This window comes from Harpia harpyja, chromosome 23 (genome assembly GCF_026419915.1).
Source record: "Harpia harpyja isolate bHarHar1 chromosome 23, bHarHar1 primary haplotype, whole genome shotgun sequence".
NCBI classification, from domain to species: Eukaryota; Metazoa; Chordata; class Aves; order Accipitriformes; family Accipitridae; genus Harpia; species Harpia harpyja.
In genome coordinates, this window is record NC_068962.1 from 1723959 (window position 1) to 1744794 (window position 20836).

The 20836-nt window shown below is 47.3% G+C and overlaps 1 protein-coding gene across 4 annotated transcripts; it reads right to left on the reverse strand.

Moving 5' to 3' along the window:
* Positions 1-1179: 1179 nt before the first annotated feature.
* On the reverse strand, positions 1180-20677 carry WDR91 (WD repeat domain 91). Of its 4 annotated transcripts, XM_052774412.1 has the most exons (15): positions 20492-20677; positions 18627-18806; positions 16945-17152; positions 16010-16092; positions 13692-13816; positions 11531-11708; positions 11093-11251; positions 8989-9188; positions 8390-8540; positions 6802-6896; positions 6304-6472; positions 5404-5512; positions 3676-3788; positions 2716-2913; positions 1180-1779 (listed from the first exon to the last, which is right to left on the reverse strand). In XM_052774412.1, the coding sequence occupies exons 1-15, from the start codon at positions 20612-20614 to the stop codon at positions 1615-1617; spliced, it is 2256 nt and encodes a 751-aa protein (XP_052630372.1). In that variant the 5' UTR covers positions 20615-20677; the 3' UTR covers positions 1180-1614. The 4 variants fall into 4 exon arrangements, with proteins under 4 accessions (XP_052630372.1, XP_052630373.1, XP_052630375.1 ...); XM_052774413.1 differs by lacking the exons at positions 16010-16092; positions 16945-17152; XM_052774415.1 differs by lacking the exons at positions 16945-17152; positions 18627-18806; positions 20492-20677 and having other exon boundaries at positions 1182-1779; positions 15883-16047.
* Positions 20678-20836: the final 159 nt, after the last annotated feature.

A 20836-nucleotide genomic window follows, 5' to 3' on the forward strand; every position in this document is an offset into this window, starting at 1 on the left:
GTCTGACCGCGTCTCGGCTGTAACCGTGGTCTCCCTCGGGCTACACGTAGCAGACAAAAGACGACGGCAGACTGTACCCAGCATCTCCGGGCACAAAGACGGCAACGACCTTCTCAGACGCCCAGCCATGGCGTGAGGTGTGATGCCACCAGCGAAGAACGGCCGTCGAGTTAGCCGACGTCGACTTAGTTGACTTCCAGCCCCCAGTTTGAGAGCTGGAACTAGGAAAGAACCATCACACTCCCAGTCTGGCTGGGCAGCAGTGGGAGCTGCCAGCTAGGGAGGTCCACCTGGCCCAGTCCCCACCTCTTCAAACACAAGGAGACGGCTAGCTAGGCATTACAGCCTTGACAAACCACTCTTCATAAATACGCCAAAGCACGCTGGGCAAAGACAAACTGAAATAACGTTCCACCTCCTCTCCGGCCAATCGGCCGTCAACATGCTAACACATGTCCGGGCTCTAAAGCCAAAACGGCTCTCGGAAAATACCAAAGGTATCTTCAGACGGCAAATTGGACCCGTTCTCCACATAATCGAGAGTGAGAGCTCTGCCGAGGAACAACAGTACCGCAGACTCCCAAGAAAGGCCAAGAACGTAAGCAGCGGTGAGCTCGACGGCAATGGGCAAGCAGATGAGAGCTGGCTGCTTAGCCGTCCACTCAAAGACTATGCAACACCCGAGCACAGCACCTCCCCTGATGTTGGGGGGGTGCAGGGGGACAGACAGCTCCAGTGACAGAGAGCACTGTACATGACCAGACTGGTTCTGGCCCCCCCTCCTCCTATCCACCATCAGGTAGCTGCCAGGCATTTACGGAGCTTCTGAACTCCGACACAAGCCTTTCAAAAAGTCTGACTAGGGATCTCTCCTCTAGTTGGTAGCAGGCATCTATCCCAAGGCAACACCATACATCCAAACGCACGCAATTATTTTTGTTCCTGGATGTCTTGCACCGCTTCCCCCCCGTGTGTGGGTGTCAGTGCTGGAAGCACCTGGTGAAAGCCCAAGGGTCTTTTCGCCGTGCAGGAGACTTTCCTAGCACATCCCTGCCCCAGCCACCCTCCCCATGTTTTGCAGCAACAACTGAACAGAGCACAGGAATCAAGTGCAAGGGAGTATTTTCTTTTTATGGGGGAAAAAAACCAAACGAACAAACACACACACAAACAAAAAAAATAAAAGCACAACAACAAATGCTATACTGAAAGAATACTCTGCTTTTGCACTGGCCTTTCCAGTTTGAGTCATCTTACCACCGTGCACTGTGCTGCCTCATGCATGCCTCCCCCAACCTCACCTTCTTCTGCAGAACCCCTGACGTGATCCCAGCAGCCTTCTAGCCACATGCTACTCAAGACTCCCTAACAGAGCGGGTCCAGCTGCCACTATGGATCAGTGAAGACTTAATTTTCAGTGCTGCCACTGATCCGGTCCCATACCAGCATTCTACTGCACAGTGGTTTGGCAAACGTATTTAACTTTTCTCAAGAGGCAAAAGCTACAATGAGAAGAGGGACTGTGGTTTGCCTTCTCTCCCATGCAGTTTGTTCCTGTGGAGTTAACGCTGGTTTTGTCAAGTCTTTTGCTCTTTCCCTTCGGCACTGTCCAGGTTAAGACTTCTGAGCCAGTAAGGTTGTTAATTTAATCTTCCCATCCATAGAAGCGGTGAGGCAGGTCCCGCAGTCCATGGCCGTGCTCCAATCCACTGTGACAACGGGAGCTCTGTGTCCTCCCAGGGAAAGGCAGCTCTCCAGAACCTTTTCCTCACCGTTCAACTGAAAGAAGGAAAGCATAAGGTTTTAAGGAGGCAAGGTTCTGCAGTGGGGGCAGCGCACCCACAGGAGAAGCCAAAGCCTGCTACAGACTCCGTATCCCCATCAGCATACATAATTAAGCGGAAAAATCAGAGACATGTCGAGATGTACGTAGCACGCATGAGGAAGCAAATTTCCAGTCTCACAACAGAAGCACGCAGTCTCAAGCAGCTCAGCGTCTGCTACCAGCTGAGCTGCAGTAATTGAACAGGGCAGGCTAAAAGCACACGCTGATGAAGAGCACATAAGCCTAACCTATAGCTCATGTTAGTGCGGGTGCTCCGAATGCCCCAGATGCAAAGTAAAAATTCCATCCAATCTGCCTTGCAATGGCTTATACTGATGCGTATTGACTCAAGAGGAGGCAGGCAAGGGGCAAGCGATCAGTAACCGCTTGTTACTGCGGCACAGAAATTGGGGTGCTTGGAACCATTCAGCCTTACCCTTCATTCCATTTCAGTACACAGCAAGAGGAGGGAATCAGGCTGGGACTAACATAGCACGAGCAAGCACACAAGGCAGATTAAAGACGAGCATCAGGCAACAATCGCACATTTTGCGTTGAACTGGCATGCATCAATATATTAAAAAAGAATAATTTAAAACTTTGTCCTAGGCACTTGGGTACTAAGGAAAACTGCTGCAGCTAAGCTTTAAGAACACGGAGCACACGTACTCTAGCTACATACAGAGAGTCAAACGCTTACAGAGGGTTCAAACACTTGCTAAGCACCACACGCTGCTAAAACGCACGCTGTATGAAACTGAGCAGCAACTTGCACAGAGCACGGATGGGTAGGTGCTGCTCGAGAACTTCAGCAGCTGCTGTTGCAGCCTTGTAACAACAAGAGCTTGTATGGATGTGTAAGAGTACTCCCCGTCACTTCTCAGACTTACCTTAAAAAGGACTCCCCCAGTAGAAGAACACGTCAACATATAGTTGCCCTCAGAGTCAAAAGCAAAAAGCCTCCCTCGTGGGAACTGGACTTGCTTGTAGCCACTGTACCCGGACAGAACAAAAGGACCCGTAGCTTCGCTGGGAAGATCGTACTCAGACACCTTCAAGCCACTTTTGTGAATATTCCACTGAATAAACTAGAATGACAAAAAGAGATGACAAAAGCGCATAGTTTAATGGACTGGGATGAAAGTAGAGAGGCCATTTGTGGTTTTTAAGCAAAGTGGCTATTCCTCACAAACAGAGGATGGCATTTTGACATCTATATCTAAGTGGGTATAGTTATAAAACACAGGCTGCAAAAGCTGTAAGAGTGCCTACTATCCAGGCAAACACAGGCTCTACCTTCCACAAGCATTGCTGCCTATGTGTCCTTCCACATTGTATGCAGGATCCTGGTGGGAATTCACTTAACTGTCATCAGCCAAGGACCCGCACCTTTAGGCAGTCTCCCTCCCGGAGCCACACCTCTGCTGCTGAAGACTGGAACCACAGAAATTGAAGCCTTTGTTATAAGCAACAGGGAGCTGCTGACAAGGAAATTTATGCAAAGTGGTCAAGGATCTGGTCCCTGGTGAATCCCAGATCTCAAATGTGGTGATCTCAGGGGCATGGAAAGGTCATCTTCACATTCCATAGGATTCCATACAAAGGGGATGTCGCCAACAGTAGGATTTGCAGACAAGGTCCAAGACAGCTCCAGCTGTTAATATGCTTTCCAGCCGCTCTCTCTGCAGACTGTATGCAGCAGGGTGGTGCCGCACAGCTAAAATTACAGTTAGCAGCCCACAGATCCTCCAGATTCTGAGGGTATTTTTACTGCTATCCCCACCATATGGAGAAGACTCCAGAAGGGATCTCACTGCCAGCTGACCAGTAGAAGGTCACCCAGAGCCTACCTTGCCATCCTCGCCTATGCTGTAGACTGTGTTCTCATCATAGCTGAACTCAACGGAGTAGACTTCCCCATCGTGTGCCTTCCAGCTCATGGCGCACTCGTGCTGCTGCATATCTGAGGGAAGAACCAGTACTGAACACTCCTCATAGACGCACAGAACGGAGGTAAAGACAGAGAGGCCCTTTACATTCACAAGGTCTCTGTCCCAGCCCTCTAAATCACCCTGGGGGAGCCCAATCCAATGCCAGCACCCTGTGCTTATTCTCCAGCATGTGGCTTTTACACTGGCCACAAAAATCATCGCCTCTAACTAGTCACCTCTTCCTCCAGCTTTATAGGGCTGCTCACATGCTCACTGTCAACTGCAGACATTCGGCATCCAAGCCCCACTGCCACCTTTCTTCTTCTCCTCCCCTTGCTATCCTGTCCACCCTGACAGCTGCTGCCGGTTCTGCCCTCCCACAGACGTGGGACTGCAGCCTCCAGCTCAGCACCCGGGCCAGAAGCAGATCCCTCATTCACAGAAGAGGGAGGCCTGAACTGCCTTTATCACAAGGGCAGGCTGAAGAGGACAAAACCTGAGAAACAGATATTGCTTAGGGAAGGAGGACTGAAGTGAAGCCCTCGCCTTCAACTGGAAGGTCACACATTAATTCCTTTCCTCAAGACTCAGCCTCTGGCAGTAGTACTGCTATATGGCACAGCCAAGACCACATGGCTCAAAGGCAAGTTAACTCTGCTCCTCAGCAGGAAGGAAACAACAAATCCAACAGCACTACCAGGGTCTGCAGCCAATGTTCCCCAGAGAAAGTTTATGTCAACTGACTCCTGATAGCTATTGTGGAGGAGAGATAATAGCTTCCACCTTGGTGTTCAGGCATGTCTCACTGCTGCCTCGTTGCTGGCAGAAGAAAGGTGCTAGGAGCAGCCACCTGGGGACACTGAGGGGCCACCTCACTGCCCAATTTCATAGAATCATAGAATCATTTAGGTTGGAAAAGATCATCACGTCCAACCGTAAACCCAACACTGCCAAGCCCACCCCTAAACCGTGTCCCCCAGCGCCACGTCTACATGTCTTCTAAATACCTCCAGGGATGGTGACTCAACCACTTCCCTGAGCAGCCTGTTCCAGTGCTTGATAACCCTTCCAGTGAAGACATTTTTCCATTAGGAAAAAGATTAGATTAGATATTAATCCAATAGATATTAGATATTGGATTAGATATTAATCCAATTAGATATTAATCCAATCTAAACCTCCCCTGGTGCAACTTCAGGCCCTTTCCCCTTGTCCTGTCGCTTGCTACTTGGGAAGAGAGCCCGACACCCCCCTGCTACAACCCCCTTTCAGGCAGTTGCAGAGAGCAATAAGGTCTCCTCCCCAAAGCCTCCTTTCCTCCAGGCTAAACAGCCCCAGTTCCCTCAGCCACTCCTCACAGGGCCTGTTCTCTAGACCCTTCAGCAGCTTCGTTGCTCTTCTTTGAATGCGCTCCAGCACTTCAAGGTTGGCCTTGTAGTGAGTGAGGGGCCCAAAACTGACCACAGTATTTGAGGTGCGGCCCCAGCAGTGCCAAGTCCAAACGCACAATCACGGCCCTTGTCCTGATGGCCACGCCATTTCTGATACAAGCCAGGACACTACTGGCATTCTTGGCCACCTGGGCACACTGCTGGCTCATATTCAGCTGGCTGTTGACCAACACCCCCAGGTCCTTTTCCGCCGTACCAAAGAGACGAACAATCCCATCTGCAGCCCCGGTGACCAGCAGGTTGCCGTTGTGGTTGAAGGCTGTGCAGTTAATAGCAATGGGCTCAGGCTCCAGGGAGAACTGCAGCTGGAAGGGAAAGTCTGCATTAATGCTGAGAAACGGAGCTGGGGGTGCCGAGAAGCTTATTTCCAGGGGAGGGAGGGAAGACGGTATTTAGTAGCAAGAACTCCTCCAGTTTGGAGCCCTACACCTCTTGTGACTACAGACTTCAAGGTTGGCAGCTGCATTTTACTATGACACTAACCCAACAATTCACCTCAGCCAAGCCACAGCTTGCTTGGCCATGGCCTCAAGGCTGCAAAACCAGCTTCTGGCAGGCATTAGCTTGAGTATGTTGCTTTCTCCTACATGTCAGGGACAGCATTTCTTAAGGGCAAAGGTGAGGGATGGGATGAGATTCCCTGTCAGAGTCTGACCCATCTAAATCAAAACAACGGAGAAGATGACATGACATGAAACCTCTGAAGGAAGCACTTCACTTAAAAACAGGGAGGGCAGGGGAAATAGCAAAGAAAACCCTTCAGTACAGCTCAACCAGAGAAAGCCTGAGCAAAGCGTCATTCAGTTCTCTCGGGACATTTCCAGTCACAAACTGTGCAGGCAGGATAGAAACAAGGCTATGGACTATTTTGAAGAATCCCTCAAAAAAACCAACACACCAACAAAACAAAAAAAACCCACCCAAACCCAGCAGCTACTTACATTATTCATTTTTATCCTGCATGTGATAGAGGGGAAAGGAGGAAGGGGGGAAAAAGAAAGTCAGCATAATTTAGAAAGAGAGCTCCTACACACTGAAAGAGAAGACACTCATTCTCAGCAAGCAGACTGAGAAAGAAAAGAAACTCAGCAAGTACCTGCTGCTTCATTGTTTTAGTGTCCCACAGCAGCAGCTTCCCAGGAACTTGGTTCATGCTTTTGCCCCCAGAGCTGACTGCTGAGAAGCCCATGTGGGAGATGGGGCTTTGGGCTGCCGCAGAACAGACAAAGGAGGCACCACTTGGGCTGCAGGCAAGCGAGAGGATCCTGAAACACAGAGAACACGATCCTGAATTGCCTCTCTCCAGCAGCTGCCTCAAGCACAATACTTTCCTACGAGCTCTACCATTAAGACCCTGCAAGACAGGGTGCACTGTAAAGGAGGGCAGGATTCACATGCTTCGACAGATTTTTGAGTGTCTCCCATTTAACTGAGCAGTTTTACACTGCTCAGACAGGGACTGCCCTCTGGACGAAGGCTAGATAGTCCTGCAGTTGCAGGAAAGCAGCAGGAACATTGAGACTTCACCTACCTTTTCACGGTCAAAACCAAAAACATTTATATTTACATATAAAAATCACTATTCCAGAGTTACCTGGGCATGTCTTCATCAATGCTGATTTCACAGAGATTCTTCTTCGCTTCTGTGTCATAAAGACGAACCGTCCCAACCCCACTGCCAAGCAATAGCTTGAAACCAGCAAGGAGGAGATGGAAGAAGTGTGAGTGAGGAGTACAATGATGCTGTCCAACAACCATCAAGACACAGAGTAAATTTTTTTCTACTTATGCATTTGGATTAAACGTCACTCCATTAGGGTACATCCTGTCTTTCTCTACGTATCACACTGAGAAGGACTACCCCAGAGCCACAGAAGTCAGCGTAAAAGCACTGCTTTCCAGTGAGAAGATGATCTGATAGGCACCAAGATGGAGTAAAAGCCACTTTCTAGAGTATGGCTCAACATTATAGGATGCAAAACCTATGTGCAGTCTCATTATCTAGGGGAGCAAGGAAAGAGTTACAGAATTAACCATCTAAGTTTAAGAGAAAACCAAGTAGAAGCCACCTCCTTTCATCCAGGGGAGAATGAAATTCAGAAGGGCTCACACATGCTTTATCAGTGGTGCTACAATTTAGATCTAAAGTAAAACCATGGAGGGATGCATTATCCAAGAAAATTAAGCAAGCCAGATCCTTCTCTCTTCAGAGCCTGATTTGCTGCTGAATCCCCATATATTTCAGAAAGAATAATATTTCTTTCAGCAAGCAGGAAATAAACTCCACAAAGCAGAAGAAACATCAGAACAACTACATGGCCAACCTTCTTTCTAAGAGCAAAAGAAAAGAAAGAGACAAGCTGTAGCACCAGCTCTTCACAGGTGGCATTTTGGGGTTAGCAGCAACACATTGTCAGCACCAGAATGTGAGGAATATTCCATCAGTTGCAGGCCTGCCTTCTCACACAGCCCTCTCTGTTCACCAAGGGATGGCATGAAACACTAGCAACAGTTCTAGGACTCAGAAGAATGCATATAATTTAAGGCTCCTCTCTAGTAACAGAACTAGAGGAAAAGTGCTATAGGAAACACTTAAACTGTCGTGGTATTTAAACAAGCCCCGAGCTCCTTATGCACACACCAACCCCCAAGTCATAAGGCACCAGTATAAAACTGGCCACGGAGCCCTCTTCACACCTGCACAAGTAGAATGCCAACACCACACCCCTGCTCTCCCTTCTCTGCTTCTGGCTCAGGGTGTGAGTAAAGCTCCACAGCTCCCTGTTGCAGGGTTCCCATGGGCTGTTGTACCTGGTTGCCTCTGCCTGCCTTTACAAGTGGCTGCCTGCTCTGCTTGAAGACAGGCACTTCTCTTAAAGGGGCTACTTCTACCCTGCAGCTGTACCCACACTGTAGCCTGGGAACCTCTCTCTTAGGGCAACCGGTGGTGGTTCACCTACTGCAAGGTGGAATTCCTTGTTCAATACACAGAGCACGATCCCCACTCTACTTTTTCTTAGACCCTACAAGCTTCAGGTCCCCATGTGCCACTGAAGTAGAAACTAACTTTTGCCCTGATCTTATCCACAATGCATCTGTCTAGAATTTAATGTGCAACACATAGCAACACAGCCCCAAATCATCTGCTGTGACTCTTGAGCCTCCACATGCAGACTACTCACCAGCCGATCACGCTTGGTCGCCCATTCCAGAGACAGCAACGGAGATTTGGAAATGGATGAAGCTGTAGTTTGCATTATGGGGTTAAAAGACCAGACTTTGATGACCCCGTCCACATCCAAGCTGGCCACCCTCCGTCCAGAACAATCAACCCTATGTGCAGAAGGAAACTGATTGGATATTTTTCTCCCTAAAGTTCTCAGATGCCAGTAGATACCTCAGTAATCCTTCCCGTCCTGGCCACACACCAATTCCTTCTGCAGGAATCAGAACTTCCTTGCACCACTTCCTGTTCAGTCCACAATAACTGGCACAATGAAGCGCACCAAGCTCCACATGCAAAGCATAGCGCCCTTAAGCAATATCATCCTGCTTTCCCAGAGAGTTTCTTCCTGGCTGGCTTCTCCCAATCACAAAAATCTCCATCCATTCTCACTGCATAAACTACAGGCTATTTTCAGTCACACCAACTCAACTGCCCTACAACCAAGAGTACATGCACAATGTGCTGGACAGAACAGAGGCTGGGAGAAAGACGTCAGACACTGCTGGTCCTCTACAGCAGCTTGTACGAGAAAGCCCTCTTCTACCAGTCCACTACCTGCAGTACATGATGGATGAATGGTGCTCCCCATACTCCTCCTGGCTCAGGACGATGAAAGGCTGCTCCTGCCGGACCCCCACGGCCTCTGCACTGCTGACAGGCATTTTGGTTGAAGTCTCTGTTTGCTCAGCATGCAGCTCTGAGCACAGCTCTGTCTCAGCTGTGCTAATATCTGTTTTCTTCTCAGCACTTTGGCCCTGAAGGAAGAAATCCTATGTGAAATACAAGGAAGCACAAGCTCCAGATCAAGCTCTTCAGCCACCCCAGCCGGCTGGGAGAAAAAAACAAGAAGCTGCACTGAAAGAGAAGCATCGTCAGTTCAACACCCCTCCTACCAGGGACCTTTCTGAGAACAAGGATAGTGTGTTGCACAATTGCACCATTTAATATGGCCTCCTTGGTTGTAGAGTCCCTTATATCCCCCTTCCATGTGCCCAGCCATACACTTTCCTGTATTAATTGAAGGAACCACAACATCTGTTTGGCATACCTCAGCTGATATCAGAGGCCCATTTTGATGCCATTAGAGCACAGTGTCACAAGCAAATCAACATATTTCAAGGAATTCTTGCATTCAGCAATGTAAGTTAAGTCTGTGTAATATGCAGTTCAGTAAACCTGGACAAAATCTCTTGTTGGATGGTGAGCCCCAGTGGATGGATTATCTTTGCCTGCCAGAGATTTAGTCTGTGTGCAATGGGGCAACCACGGCAGCCAACTGACTGATGACAGTGGTAAAGTCAACATGAGCCCAAAAGCTTAAAACCCAATTTGACAAGGCAGACAGAACAAATGGAGTTCTAGGAGGTCAAGGTATCTGAATGAGACAAGATCTGCACTGCAGCATGCACAAGTGTTTGAAAGCAGCTTAGTCTTCCCTTGCCACCAGAAACTGAACAAGAAGCAGATACAGCACATAAGCCAGTAAAACATCTGCAAGCATTCCCTTGCTAAACCATCCTCTGAAGATGAAATGCCCCACAATGGTATTGGTATTGATGGTTTTGAATCCCTGTTCCCTAACACACCCTTGCCTTATTTACAGTAGCTTCACATCTTAAGCAATGGGTCAAGCACTGCATAATCAAATAATCTGAAATCACAAAGCTGGAAAAGATTGGGAAATAAATCCAAGAATACCTCTCTCTGTGTTAGTGTGGGGAGATAACAACCAATGAATGACACTCGTGTGAAAGAAACAGTGCTGCCTTTCAGTTTCCTTTTTGCTCACATGCATTGAGAAAAAAAAAAGTTCTCTCATAGCCTTGAATGCTCAGTCAAGGAATAACATCTCCTCCCTAAAGCAGCGCTCCCCAACACAGAACAGCCACAAATACAGGCCAATAAGCAACAGTCCCTCAGTAGTGTCTCTCCCCCAAGGCAGAGTGTCTCATACAGCCAAAATAAACACGGCTGAGATGCTGGCATCATTCCTCTTGCGCTCTGTATCCTTTGACCACATGGCTGCTGAAAGCCAGACAACACACAGGTGAACAGAAGTAGTCTGCTGACCTTCAGGAGTTAAAATCCAGAATACAGTTTTATCATTTCATTAGACTAGAAAGCAGGGGACGCCCCCAGGCAAAACTGCAACATACAGTGCAAAAATCTCCAAAAAGCAAAGATTGCTACAAAGGATATTTCCACTCCTACCCAGGAGAACTTTCTATCAATTTTTATCTGTCCCACACAGAGCCTGTACAAACCAGCATAAGAACCCACAGGAGAGAACTCACTTGGGCAGGATGGGTGAGCGAAGCCCACTGCCACTAAGGAATGGGGTTTATAACAAGGTATTTTGAATATAACCATTAAGGTGGAGGAAACATACCCTCCCCAAGACCAGGCTGTTGAAAAGATCATGACAAAAGACAACTCTTCTTCCATTTGAAATGTCAATACTGATTCCCTTCCAGGGACACAGAAATAAACCGAGTGTGGAAGGAATTGATTAACTACAGAGATTAACCTTTGATACAGTTAGAGCTGAGTAGCAATTCAGAAGCTTAACAGGAACACTTGCACTTGTTTTACCACCTAGCACAACAAACTACAGAAACACCAGCCCTCCGCTTCACAGCCTTGCAGTGTTGCCTGGTACCTGAAAGGTCCCTTTCGACAGCAGTTCCTTCCTTTCCTTCCCATGCTCTTGCAAGCGCTTCTGCCGCTGCTGCAGGGAACTTGACTCGCCTGCTACTAACCCACTGAAGTGGCTCTTCCCATCCTTACAGCTCACTGTTCCTTCTTTTCCTTTGGCACTCTGGAAGGCAGAGGAATGATTTGGCAAAGTTACGCTTGTGCTAGGCTGCAGAACAAAGAGCAAAAGAGGAGGCAAAGAAACCAAGCACCTGCAAGGGCTTCACAAGCCCCCAGACAACAGCAGCCGTTCTTGTGCTGCATTCACACCCAGCATACACTTGCAAGGAAGGAAAGGACATCTCCTTTTTTACAGGTGGAAGCAAAAGCTTGGAGCAGTGCTGTGCTGCAAGTTAACTCCTTGGATACTGAACACCTTTCAACTAACACAGTTGAGAATTACCTGGTGATTTGCTGGTTCTTTCTTCCCTAGCAGCATACTGCCAGTCTGCGTTGGAGATGCCCCACTTGGATGGGGTGGTCTGGAAGGGCCCTTTTTACTTTGAGAAAGAAAAGAGGACAGAAAGCCTCCCCGGGACTGAAGAGAATGTGTAGTACTCCTCTGGCTGCAGGTCATATCACTAATTAAAAAAAAACAAAAACCAAAAAACACCACCAAACAGAACATGAAAGTGTAGCCAGACAACCTGATCAAAGACCACCCAACAAGCGAAGTGCTGGCTGTTTGAACCACTGGAGGACACATGTTCCTTTCCAAGCCGATGGACCACTGTGCATTAAAAAAAAAATGTTTTAAAACATCCTGTTAGTGCCTGGGGCAGATCATTATAATTACTGTAACCAAAGCTCACTTCTCAGTGATGCCACTGAGACAGTGGGCTCAACTGTTGCTGAATCCCCTGTAGGGCCACCTCCAACTCCTTCCACTCCATCTCGTTATTTTAGAAAGACCCTAAGGGAAAGGCAGGGGAATCCAGATTTCCAAAGAACCTATTCAGCTGGGATTCCCAATTCAAGGCATAAAACAGACCTACTTCGAGAGGCATTCAGTATCCAGAGTTTCACTGAACACCCTTATTTACTCAGCAAGTCATGTTCAGCAATTTTAAAGCACAGGCCCTCGATATCTCAAAAACCAGATCCAAAGAAAATAAGAAAGTTTAGGTCCATTTCTATGATTACACACACCTCCATTCTCACCCCACAATGTCAAGAGCAGCAGGTGCTTCCCAGAACATAACTGTCTGACCTCACTCTGCTACAGCTTCCTCAGAGCAGAGCAGCACCCAGGGGAAGGGGAATACAATCATCTGCACTGTGCCTATCCTCTCTTCTAGGAAGGAACTGTTCTACCAAAGTTGGGCTTTGGGTTGAGCAGAGACATGGAAAAAGCAACCAGAACTGGCCCCCAGACTGAGAGACAAGTTGCACACACAAGAAATGCCACTTCTAAGGCAAGTTTTTCTAATACAAATGGACAAAAATTACTACGGGAACAAATTATCCCATCCCTCATGTCACTCTCCCCCACGTGTGCAGATGAACATCAGGGCTTTCCACACAGAGTAGTTAAAAAAAAACCAAACCAAACAAACAACCCCCTCAAATTAAACTCTGTAGCCTATCCCATGCAGAGATTGCAGAGCAGTTCTCAAGATAACTCACCAGACACTGAAGTCTATTTAATCAGACAACTTTTAGACTAAAACAAAGACTTTGTGTGTGGTCTCTGCTACAACTTCTATTTGTCATTGTCAGCAGGATAATTTGATCAATCCCCCTCCTGTCTGAATAGACGTGAAAAAAGCACATGAGAAAGTCAAAGGCCCAGCAGTGTTATTAATACCCTGTGGCTAAGCTACTTTGCTTTCAGATCCTTTTAAAGCAACAAAAAAGACCCAAAACCTCAATAACACAATAAATTCAAACACACAGACTTGCTTTGCATGACTGTGTACTGGGGGAAAAATAAGAGTTTAAATAACAGTTAAACAAGCTGTATCACTGTGTATGCTGCCTAATTTCCACAGATAAGAATACAATAGATGTAGCCATAAAACACACTAACTGCAGCAATTTTATGGGGAATTCTGTGCGTAACTGAGCCTTGCAGAAGAGAAACTCCTTTTCCCTTGACTTTGCAAGAGCAAGAAAGCATCTCTGCGTAACAATGACTCCTTTGGGTCATACAGTAACAGTGTCTACAAAACAACACAGGGCATTCACCTACGGCACCGCAGGCACTAAAGTAAATAGGAGTCAAGAGACAATCCACTTCAGTTGAGCAATACTGCAAAGTATTGTACTGCTACCAGTGCCCTGGCTGCCCAGAACACCTTGGTGCAATGCTGAGAGCAGAGCAGAATCACCTCCATGTGTGCTTGGGCCCTCACTGATTGGCAAAAATCTCTCTCCCAAATAGCAGGGGAGATGCCTGTCATGAATTCTGCCATTAAACCCACTTCGGTCACCAGAATTTCTGCCGGGATGTCTTTCTGCATTGATTCCCAGGGCAGGGAACAAGGAAATGACCCTCCAGCAGCCTCCCTGACCCAATAAAAGCAGCAGAGCCTGTCCCCAGCTCCTCCCCTGCAGGCACTCACAGCTCAGAGTCCCCTAGTCGATCCATGTTGGCCACGTATGCAGGCAACTTGTGATGCACAACTGCTTGTTCCACCTCCAGTTCCTCTTTCTTCATGCGGGAGGATTCAGCCTGCAAAGCAAACAGCTACAACAAGAGAAGACAGCCAAGTAAACAGAGGGTCACAGAAATTCACCTCCTTCCCACTTGCTGTAGTTGTTTACTCCTTTTATTTCAACAGCCCTAGAAGGGTGGGGAGGGAAGAAAGTTGCTCTGACTGGCTGAGCATCACATTAGTCCAAGCAGTCAAAACAATCAGTACTTTACACACATGAAACTGGAGCCTACTTAAAACCCTTCACACCTCTCCTTGGGCTGTTGCTGTAGGAACGTTAATGGTGCTGGGAAACTAGAGCCAGCCAGGGCAGAGCTGATCAGGCACTCCATGCAGGCAGTTCAAGGCCAGGGCAATGCATGTGACTGGCAGTAGTGATGTACGGGCACTGAGCCTAGAAGGTAATCTTCTTCCCACAGCCAAGGGTTTGGTGAGCTGTCAGGGTGCACTGAGGCCAACGCCATCAGGTCACCCTGAAATCCAGCTCCACACCCTGCCCAGCTCCCTCCCAAGCATGACAGGGAGATTTATCTCCACATCATGGAGAAAGACATTTTTCTTTTTCCCCCTTAGCAGAGAGGAACCTCAGGATGCAGTTTTCTGTGACGGATGTGGTTTATGCCTGTGACTCTTCTGCACATGAAGAGTTCCTCAGGCTTTTCTGCTTCTGTACATTTGTTTTTCAGATATAATTCTTCTTTTTCCTTTTACCAGAGTATTTAAGGAAAGAAATTACAAGAAGAAAAAGGAGCTTTAGAAATCCAGCTTGCTGTTCACGTATATGCATTGTTTCAACAGTGAAATCAGAATCACTACTTAATTTCAACTAGCATCAAATTCAATGTTTATTCACACCATTTTTTATTTAAACGTGTATTCTATAGGTGGCTGCTTCCTTTTCTGACCTGAGCAGTTCTCCAAAAAGGAAAGTCTATAGTTTTACCTCTGCCTATTTGCCAGAGAACGCTTATCCAGTCTGTAAGTAATATCAATCAACATACCACAAACAAAAAACAGCTTTAATTTGACTAAAAGTACAGAACACAAAATTGAAGGAAATAAAAGAGCTCTACTTCAAAACATACCTTATCCTGCTGTCCCTATTCACTGACCATCTTTGCAGAACCCTCTCGTCAAAGTTTGCCTGATCCAGTGACTCCATACAGTACACAGTGACAAACCTCGCTTTTCTTTCGCAAAAAAGCCTCCTTTTTGAAATCAATTATTCTATTTTACTTCAACATTTTTAGGACAAATGAACAGTGTTGATCAGCTACCAAAACAGCTGAAATGGGAAGCACAACATACAACATAATGTTTTGTAATACAAGAGGCAAAGCACAAAACTCACTTTACTGAAGTATTCATACAGAACGAGCTTTTACTTGATATGTTTGAGGAAGTGAAACTGAAGTCCTGCTTACATGAATAAGGCTTCCCACTTGTATGTGATCATCCACATGTGATCTGTAGTTTAGAAAGTTCTTAAACTGTAGATTTCCGAAATCTCTCCTAACAGGAAATTATACTGGGAAAGGACTGACCTGTGCTACAAACTCTTACACCCTCTCTCTAAGCATCTGCTGACGATACCGTCAAAAACAAGACATGGAGCTGGGCGACATTTTGTCTGAACTGGTCAGCCCTTCTTATGGTTTACTGTAAGGTCTAGAATTGGGAAACAGACATTCACAACATTTCCATTAGTTGATCTAAATTGCTTTAAGTGCACTTCAACCATGGTGAAGCAGCCATTTCAGAAGTAATAGTTTCTGCCTCTTTGCCAGAAGTTATTGCCCGTTTCTGTTGCTCCATCACCTAAAACCTGGAAGTGACTGAATACTATTCAGAAGTTTCCATGCAAAGTCAGCCATATATGCCCTTAACCCACCACTAGTTTCAGCTTGTCTTGACTTTGCAGTGTAGCAGGAAAGCAGTTTGCACAGTATGCAGCCACCTGTCAGATAGCACAGGGAGAGAGACAGTCACTCCAGCAGAGGGACAGTTAATACCCTAAACAGACATTTCACGATATGATCACAACCCTAAGTTTGCTGGAGACAGCTGAAAAGATAAACCAAAATAACAAAGGACTTACAGAAGAATCTGCCTTGGAATAATTGCACTGAACTGAACAGCTACAACCTTCTTGAATGGATGGAACCAATTTTACAAAACTCACAGCCTCACACAGTCAGCAACTAAAGAGTGACTTCAGTTCTGACCTTATGCCGCAACAATTCATTTTCTTCTTGTATGAGACTGCTCCTGAGACATTCAGCTTCAAAGTTCAAAATGACTGGAACTGGTGAGGAATGTTAAAGAAAACCAAGGCAAGAACTTGTGTGCACCTGGCTTAATTCTAAAAGCCCGTACTCCATACCGACCATTGGACTGTAAGACAGCAAAGCAAGAAATATGTGCAAAGCCAGAAGACTAGTAACAGCTTAGTTACCAGAGCCAACTTTGTACTTTCTTTGTACTTTACTGTTGCACAAACTATTTCATATAGGCTTTGCAAGGATTTTTAGATTCTTCCTTTTACATGTCAGAAGTGGAGGACAAGACAGGTTATGTTACTGCATTAGCGTACACTGAAGAAACAGTTCAAGATGAGCTGTATTCCAGCTACAGTGTAAATCTGCCCATCAGCAAACAGACAAGGTCAGAACTCCATAGTGTGGGACAAAAGCTGTTATTTCTGCTAACATTGAATTACCCTATTACAGTGAGCTGTCACTAGACAATGTTGTAAACATATGTACCCAGAGAAGGGTCTAACAGGAGATGCTAGTTCAGTTATGGACTATGACCCAAGGTTGCATGCCTGTTTTGTACCAGGCCAAGCAAAAAGGAAAAGCGTTTCAGAACAAGATATGGACAAGATTTCTAGTCACTAGCATAGGGATGAGCTCAGCATTAGCAACAACCACAATTGCTTGTGCCCAGGGAATATAACATATAATCAGATAATTGAACAATAACTATTCCAACATCCTCTGGTAAACACCAACTTCCTGCGAAGTCTTGGCTCTAAACAATCACCTGAAAGCAGCAATACTGCTGTAATTCTGTAATGCTATATTCTTGGCACCACTGTTAATAGTGAGCATAACACCAGGGCAAGGGAGATTTAACTATTAGTTACAAAAAAGGATATGCATGCACTGAAACAACACACTCAGGAAGTTGTGCAGAGACACGATAAACGTATCTGCCCACTGGCGTGAGAAATAGGTGGCGAAGGTGGGGTTGGAGTCTGGGGCAGGGAGGAAGGGCAGGACAAACCAATCCTTCCACTCCGCCTGGTTCTGGAGCTCAGAGGCCTGCTTGAGGAAAAACTCCTGCGCCTTGTCATTGCGGCCGGTCTGAAACACAGCAAGAAGAACAGGGCTCATGCTTCCATTAATGCCACCACATGGGTTCTAGGAATATTTGCTCTGTTATGAACACACTAACAACTACTTTCACCACCCAACAGAGCAAGTGGTTAGAGTTAACAGATTCGTTGGGCAACAAAAGACTCTCAAATACGCTAAGAGACACTCACAAATGCACTTGATCTGACCTTCTTTCTACTTACCACAGTCTTGTTGAAAAGGCTGAGGCAAATCAAACTAATCACTTACACTGATTTTCAGCTAAACCAGTGCAGTTTGTGCACTGACACAAGACATGAACATTCATATACAGGACCAAAGTGTACTTCAAATTACCCAATCTACAGCAGATGTAGGCTGAAAAGGTTTCCATCTGATACATTATTCAGAGAAGGACAGACATACCTCAGGGTAAGCACAGGGCAAAACAAAACATGAAAAAACACACTTCCAGAAACGTGCATTAGATTTCGACTTCTCCAACAACACCTGTCATTAAAGATTTTTAGTCAGGAAATGGAATCAAGGAGGAAACATGCTTCTAAGTCGTAAGAAATGGAACATGAATTCCTGACAGGTATTTGTCTATTCTGTTTGCCAAAGCCCACCCTGTGTAATATATTCCATTGACTTTCCTAGGGTTTCAATAAGATAATCTCTGCTCCATTTTAAGGTCATTATTTTCTGTTCTATTCAAAGCAAACAAAAAACGTTCACTCATTTTCTCTCCCACATTACCTTGTACAGATTTGAAGCCCACTTCTCCCCTCTCTTATAAACTAAAACTCAACTCCACCAACTTCAAGTCACCTTTTTTCCTTCTGGGCCCTCCAACTCCCTTGATGCTTTAAGAACTGGGGTGCCAGGAAGGATTGGCTGAGTAGAAGGAATACAGACAATCCTGCCCGTTGATCCCCAGTGCTGCAGAAAGGCCCTTCCCAGCACTGCTGCTGCCTGCTCAATCGTTCCTTATTCTGCATCGGAGCAGCTGATGACTCCTACCTACACACAGGTGCTTGGGGCTTTTTTCTGCCTGTTTCTTCAACTTATGAAGATTGCTTTGAGCACTGTTCTTGTCCTCCTCTGTTCCCATGGCAATGCCCCACGAGGAGGTGTTTACAAACCTTGTGATCTCTCCCAGTATCTAAGTTATTAACAGAGGCTGAGCAGGACTGAGCTAGCAGTACAGCCATCCTGTCTGAGGGGGACGTGCCTTCATGTCTGAGTACGAGTATCTTGCTCCCAGCTAACAGTATTTCCCTCTCGCCTGAGCTTCTCTATCCTGTTTACAAGCTTGTCATGTGAGTCTGCATCAAACTCCTTGCTACACTCCTGATACATGACACATGAATTGCTTGTCTCTTACACGCCAGGCCTGTCAGAGGCTCACAAGAGTATTTTATTGCTCTGGTTTCAGAGACCAGGATCTTTTTAAAACAGAAGCCTAAAAATCAAACACTACCTGAACAGTATGGACGAGGTAGTATCGGAATAAGCTGGTTTTCAGCTTGTTCACTGTTGGCCGGTACACATCTTCCAAACGGCTGAAAAGGCGTCGGTCGAGATAACTCCAGTAATCCCGAAGGGCTGCCAGATCATAGCTCTGAACAAACTGCTGCAGCTGGTCCACTATCTTATCTACCTAAAGAGGGCAAAACGGGGAAGACTGCAGTCACATGAGGGCTCTTCCAGCACAAGAGACTTTCTGTAACTTAATGCTGAGAAGCTTTAACTGCACAAATAATATTACAATCCAGCACTTATGCATTAGCTATTTTCCTAATCCTGGAAACACTCTGCATTTTGTATTAGCATTCTTCCACTCTGCAGCACCCTTCAAATAAAAAAAAGAAAGAAACATGAAAGAACATAGCCAAACAGATTTTGACAAAAAGATTACGTTATGTTAAGCACAGTTGGTGGGGTTTTTTGCAAGTAAGCAAAACTTTCAGCTTCTTTTAAAAGCCAGTTGATAATGAAGAAACAGGAATAATATGATTAAATGTTGAAAACTCAAGTGCAGCACCTGGAAAATAGTATTATTTTTAGACTAAAAGTAAAAAAGCCCTGTGTTTAGCCAAAAGAAAGAGGAAGAAAGATCCATTGTACTGCAATCTTTGAAGTACCTTTATCTTTAATAATATAATCTACTAACAAGGCAGGCATAAAAGTTTGCAACAGAAATTTTTTTTGTCATTATGTCTCTTTGAAAATCATTTCTGCAATATGAATAAGGCCAAATGGTGGTGCGGGAATATATTTTTCATCCAGTGATTTCTGATGGCCGAGACAGGCACCAGGAAAAAAAGAAGAAAAAAATCTGCACCCTATACAAAATCCAACTATCAAAGTTGTTTAATATGTGGTTTGCTCCCCTGTCATCAGTTAATGTCGTAGGACATCATCCAGCCTCTACCTCTGCGGCTTCCTACAGATAAAGGAAACTGAAGTCTGTGACCCCAGCACTCCCTTCTTGGACAATATAATTCCAATTAAATCAAGCATTTGCTGACCTCTAAGCATTAGCAAAGTGCTGGTGTTTGAAAAAATAAAAGCAACATGCTTTTTGAATGATAAAGGCAGTGGTTGTACTGCCGGCTGAAGAAAAATTGTTCAAAACTGTTCAAAACACTACATTCACTGCCCAGAACTGCTGCTACAGGAACACGGAGCTCACAGACAGGACTGAAACCGTATTTTCGAGGCTGGCAAACTCTCCGCCGACTTCCACGCATCCCGCAAGCGAGCTGGTGCTTAAGTCATCCCAAGGAGGGAGCGGAGCTGTAAAGCCGCTGGATACAAATGTCACGGCTGAGAGAAGATCTGGGCAAAGAGCCGCCGCTGCCCTCTCCTACGCGCGTCTCCTCCGTTCACCCTCCCCACGAACCGAAGAATCCTCTGGTGATTTCCACCTCGGACGTGGGGTCCGCGGACGGGCCGAGCAGACCGCCGCCCGGTGGGCGAGCGAGCGGGCAACTGCGGCCCGCGGCTGGGAAGCCAGGCGAGGGGACGGAGGCCTTGTGTCCCCCCCCCGTCTTCTCCCCCCGTTCCCCGCCGGGAGGCTGCGCGGACAGAAGGGCGGCAGAGCCGGGCGGCCGCCGCCGCCACGCAGGGGGGGGGGGGTCCCGCCGGCGGCGCGGCCGGGCCCCGCCGCCCAACCCAGCTCACCGCCGCCGCCCGGCCCCGCTTCCCCTCACCGCAGACCCCGGAGCCGAGGCGCGGAGGGCCGCCCGCGGCCTGCCAGGGGACCTGCGTCCCGCCCGCGGGGGTACCCGCGCCCCGCCGGGAAAAGGGTGGGGGGACACGGGACAGGCGCCCGCCGCTCACCCGGAAACCCTTCTCCCGGTCCGCCTTGATCTCCGCGTCCAGCTGCTTCAGGGCGGCGGTGAAGCCGCGGAAGAGCAGATACTCCCGCACCAGCTCGTCCGTCCGCTCCGCCGCCGCCGCCATGGGGGAGCCGCCGGCTCCGCCCGCCCACGGGCGGGGAGCCCGGCCCCGAACGGAACGGCCCGGCCCGGTGCCGGGAGGACTACAGCTCCCGGCGTGCCTTGCCGCGCCCTCCCAGCGCAAGGCACGCCGGGGCTTGTAGTCCCCGCCGTTGCACATGCGCACGGCCCGCCCGCCTTTTCCCGCCTCTTCCTTGCGCTCCCCCACACACACACACTACGCCTA

Bases quoted from the DNA above. Each gene is read 5' to 3' on its own strand.
- WDR91 (XM_052774412.1), bottom strand. From the start codon at position 20,614: ATGGCGGCGGCGGCGGAGCGGACGGACGAGCTGGTGCGGGAGTATCTG. The intron at 16,093-16,944 runs ATATCCTTTTTT...AACATTCCTCAC, and splicing joins TGTGTTGTTTCAGTGCATGC to CAGTTCCAGTCATTTTGAAC. The intron at 5,513-6,303 runs GTACTTGCTGAG...TTTCCCTTCCAG, and splicing joins CTAAAACAATGAAGCAGCAG to CTGCAGTTCTCCCTGGAGCC.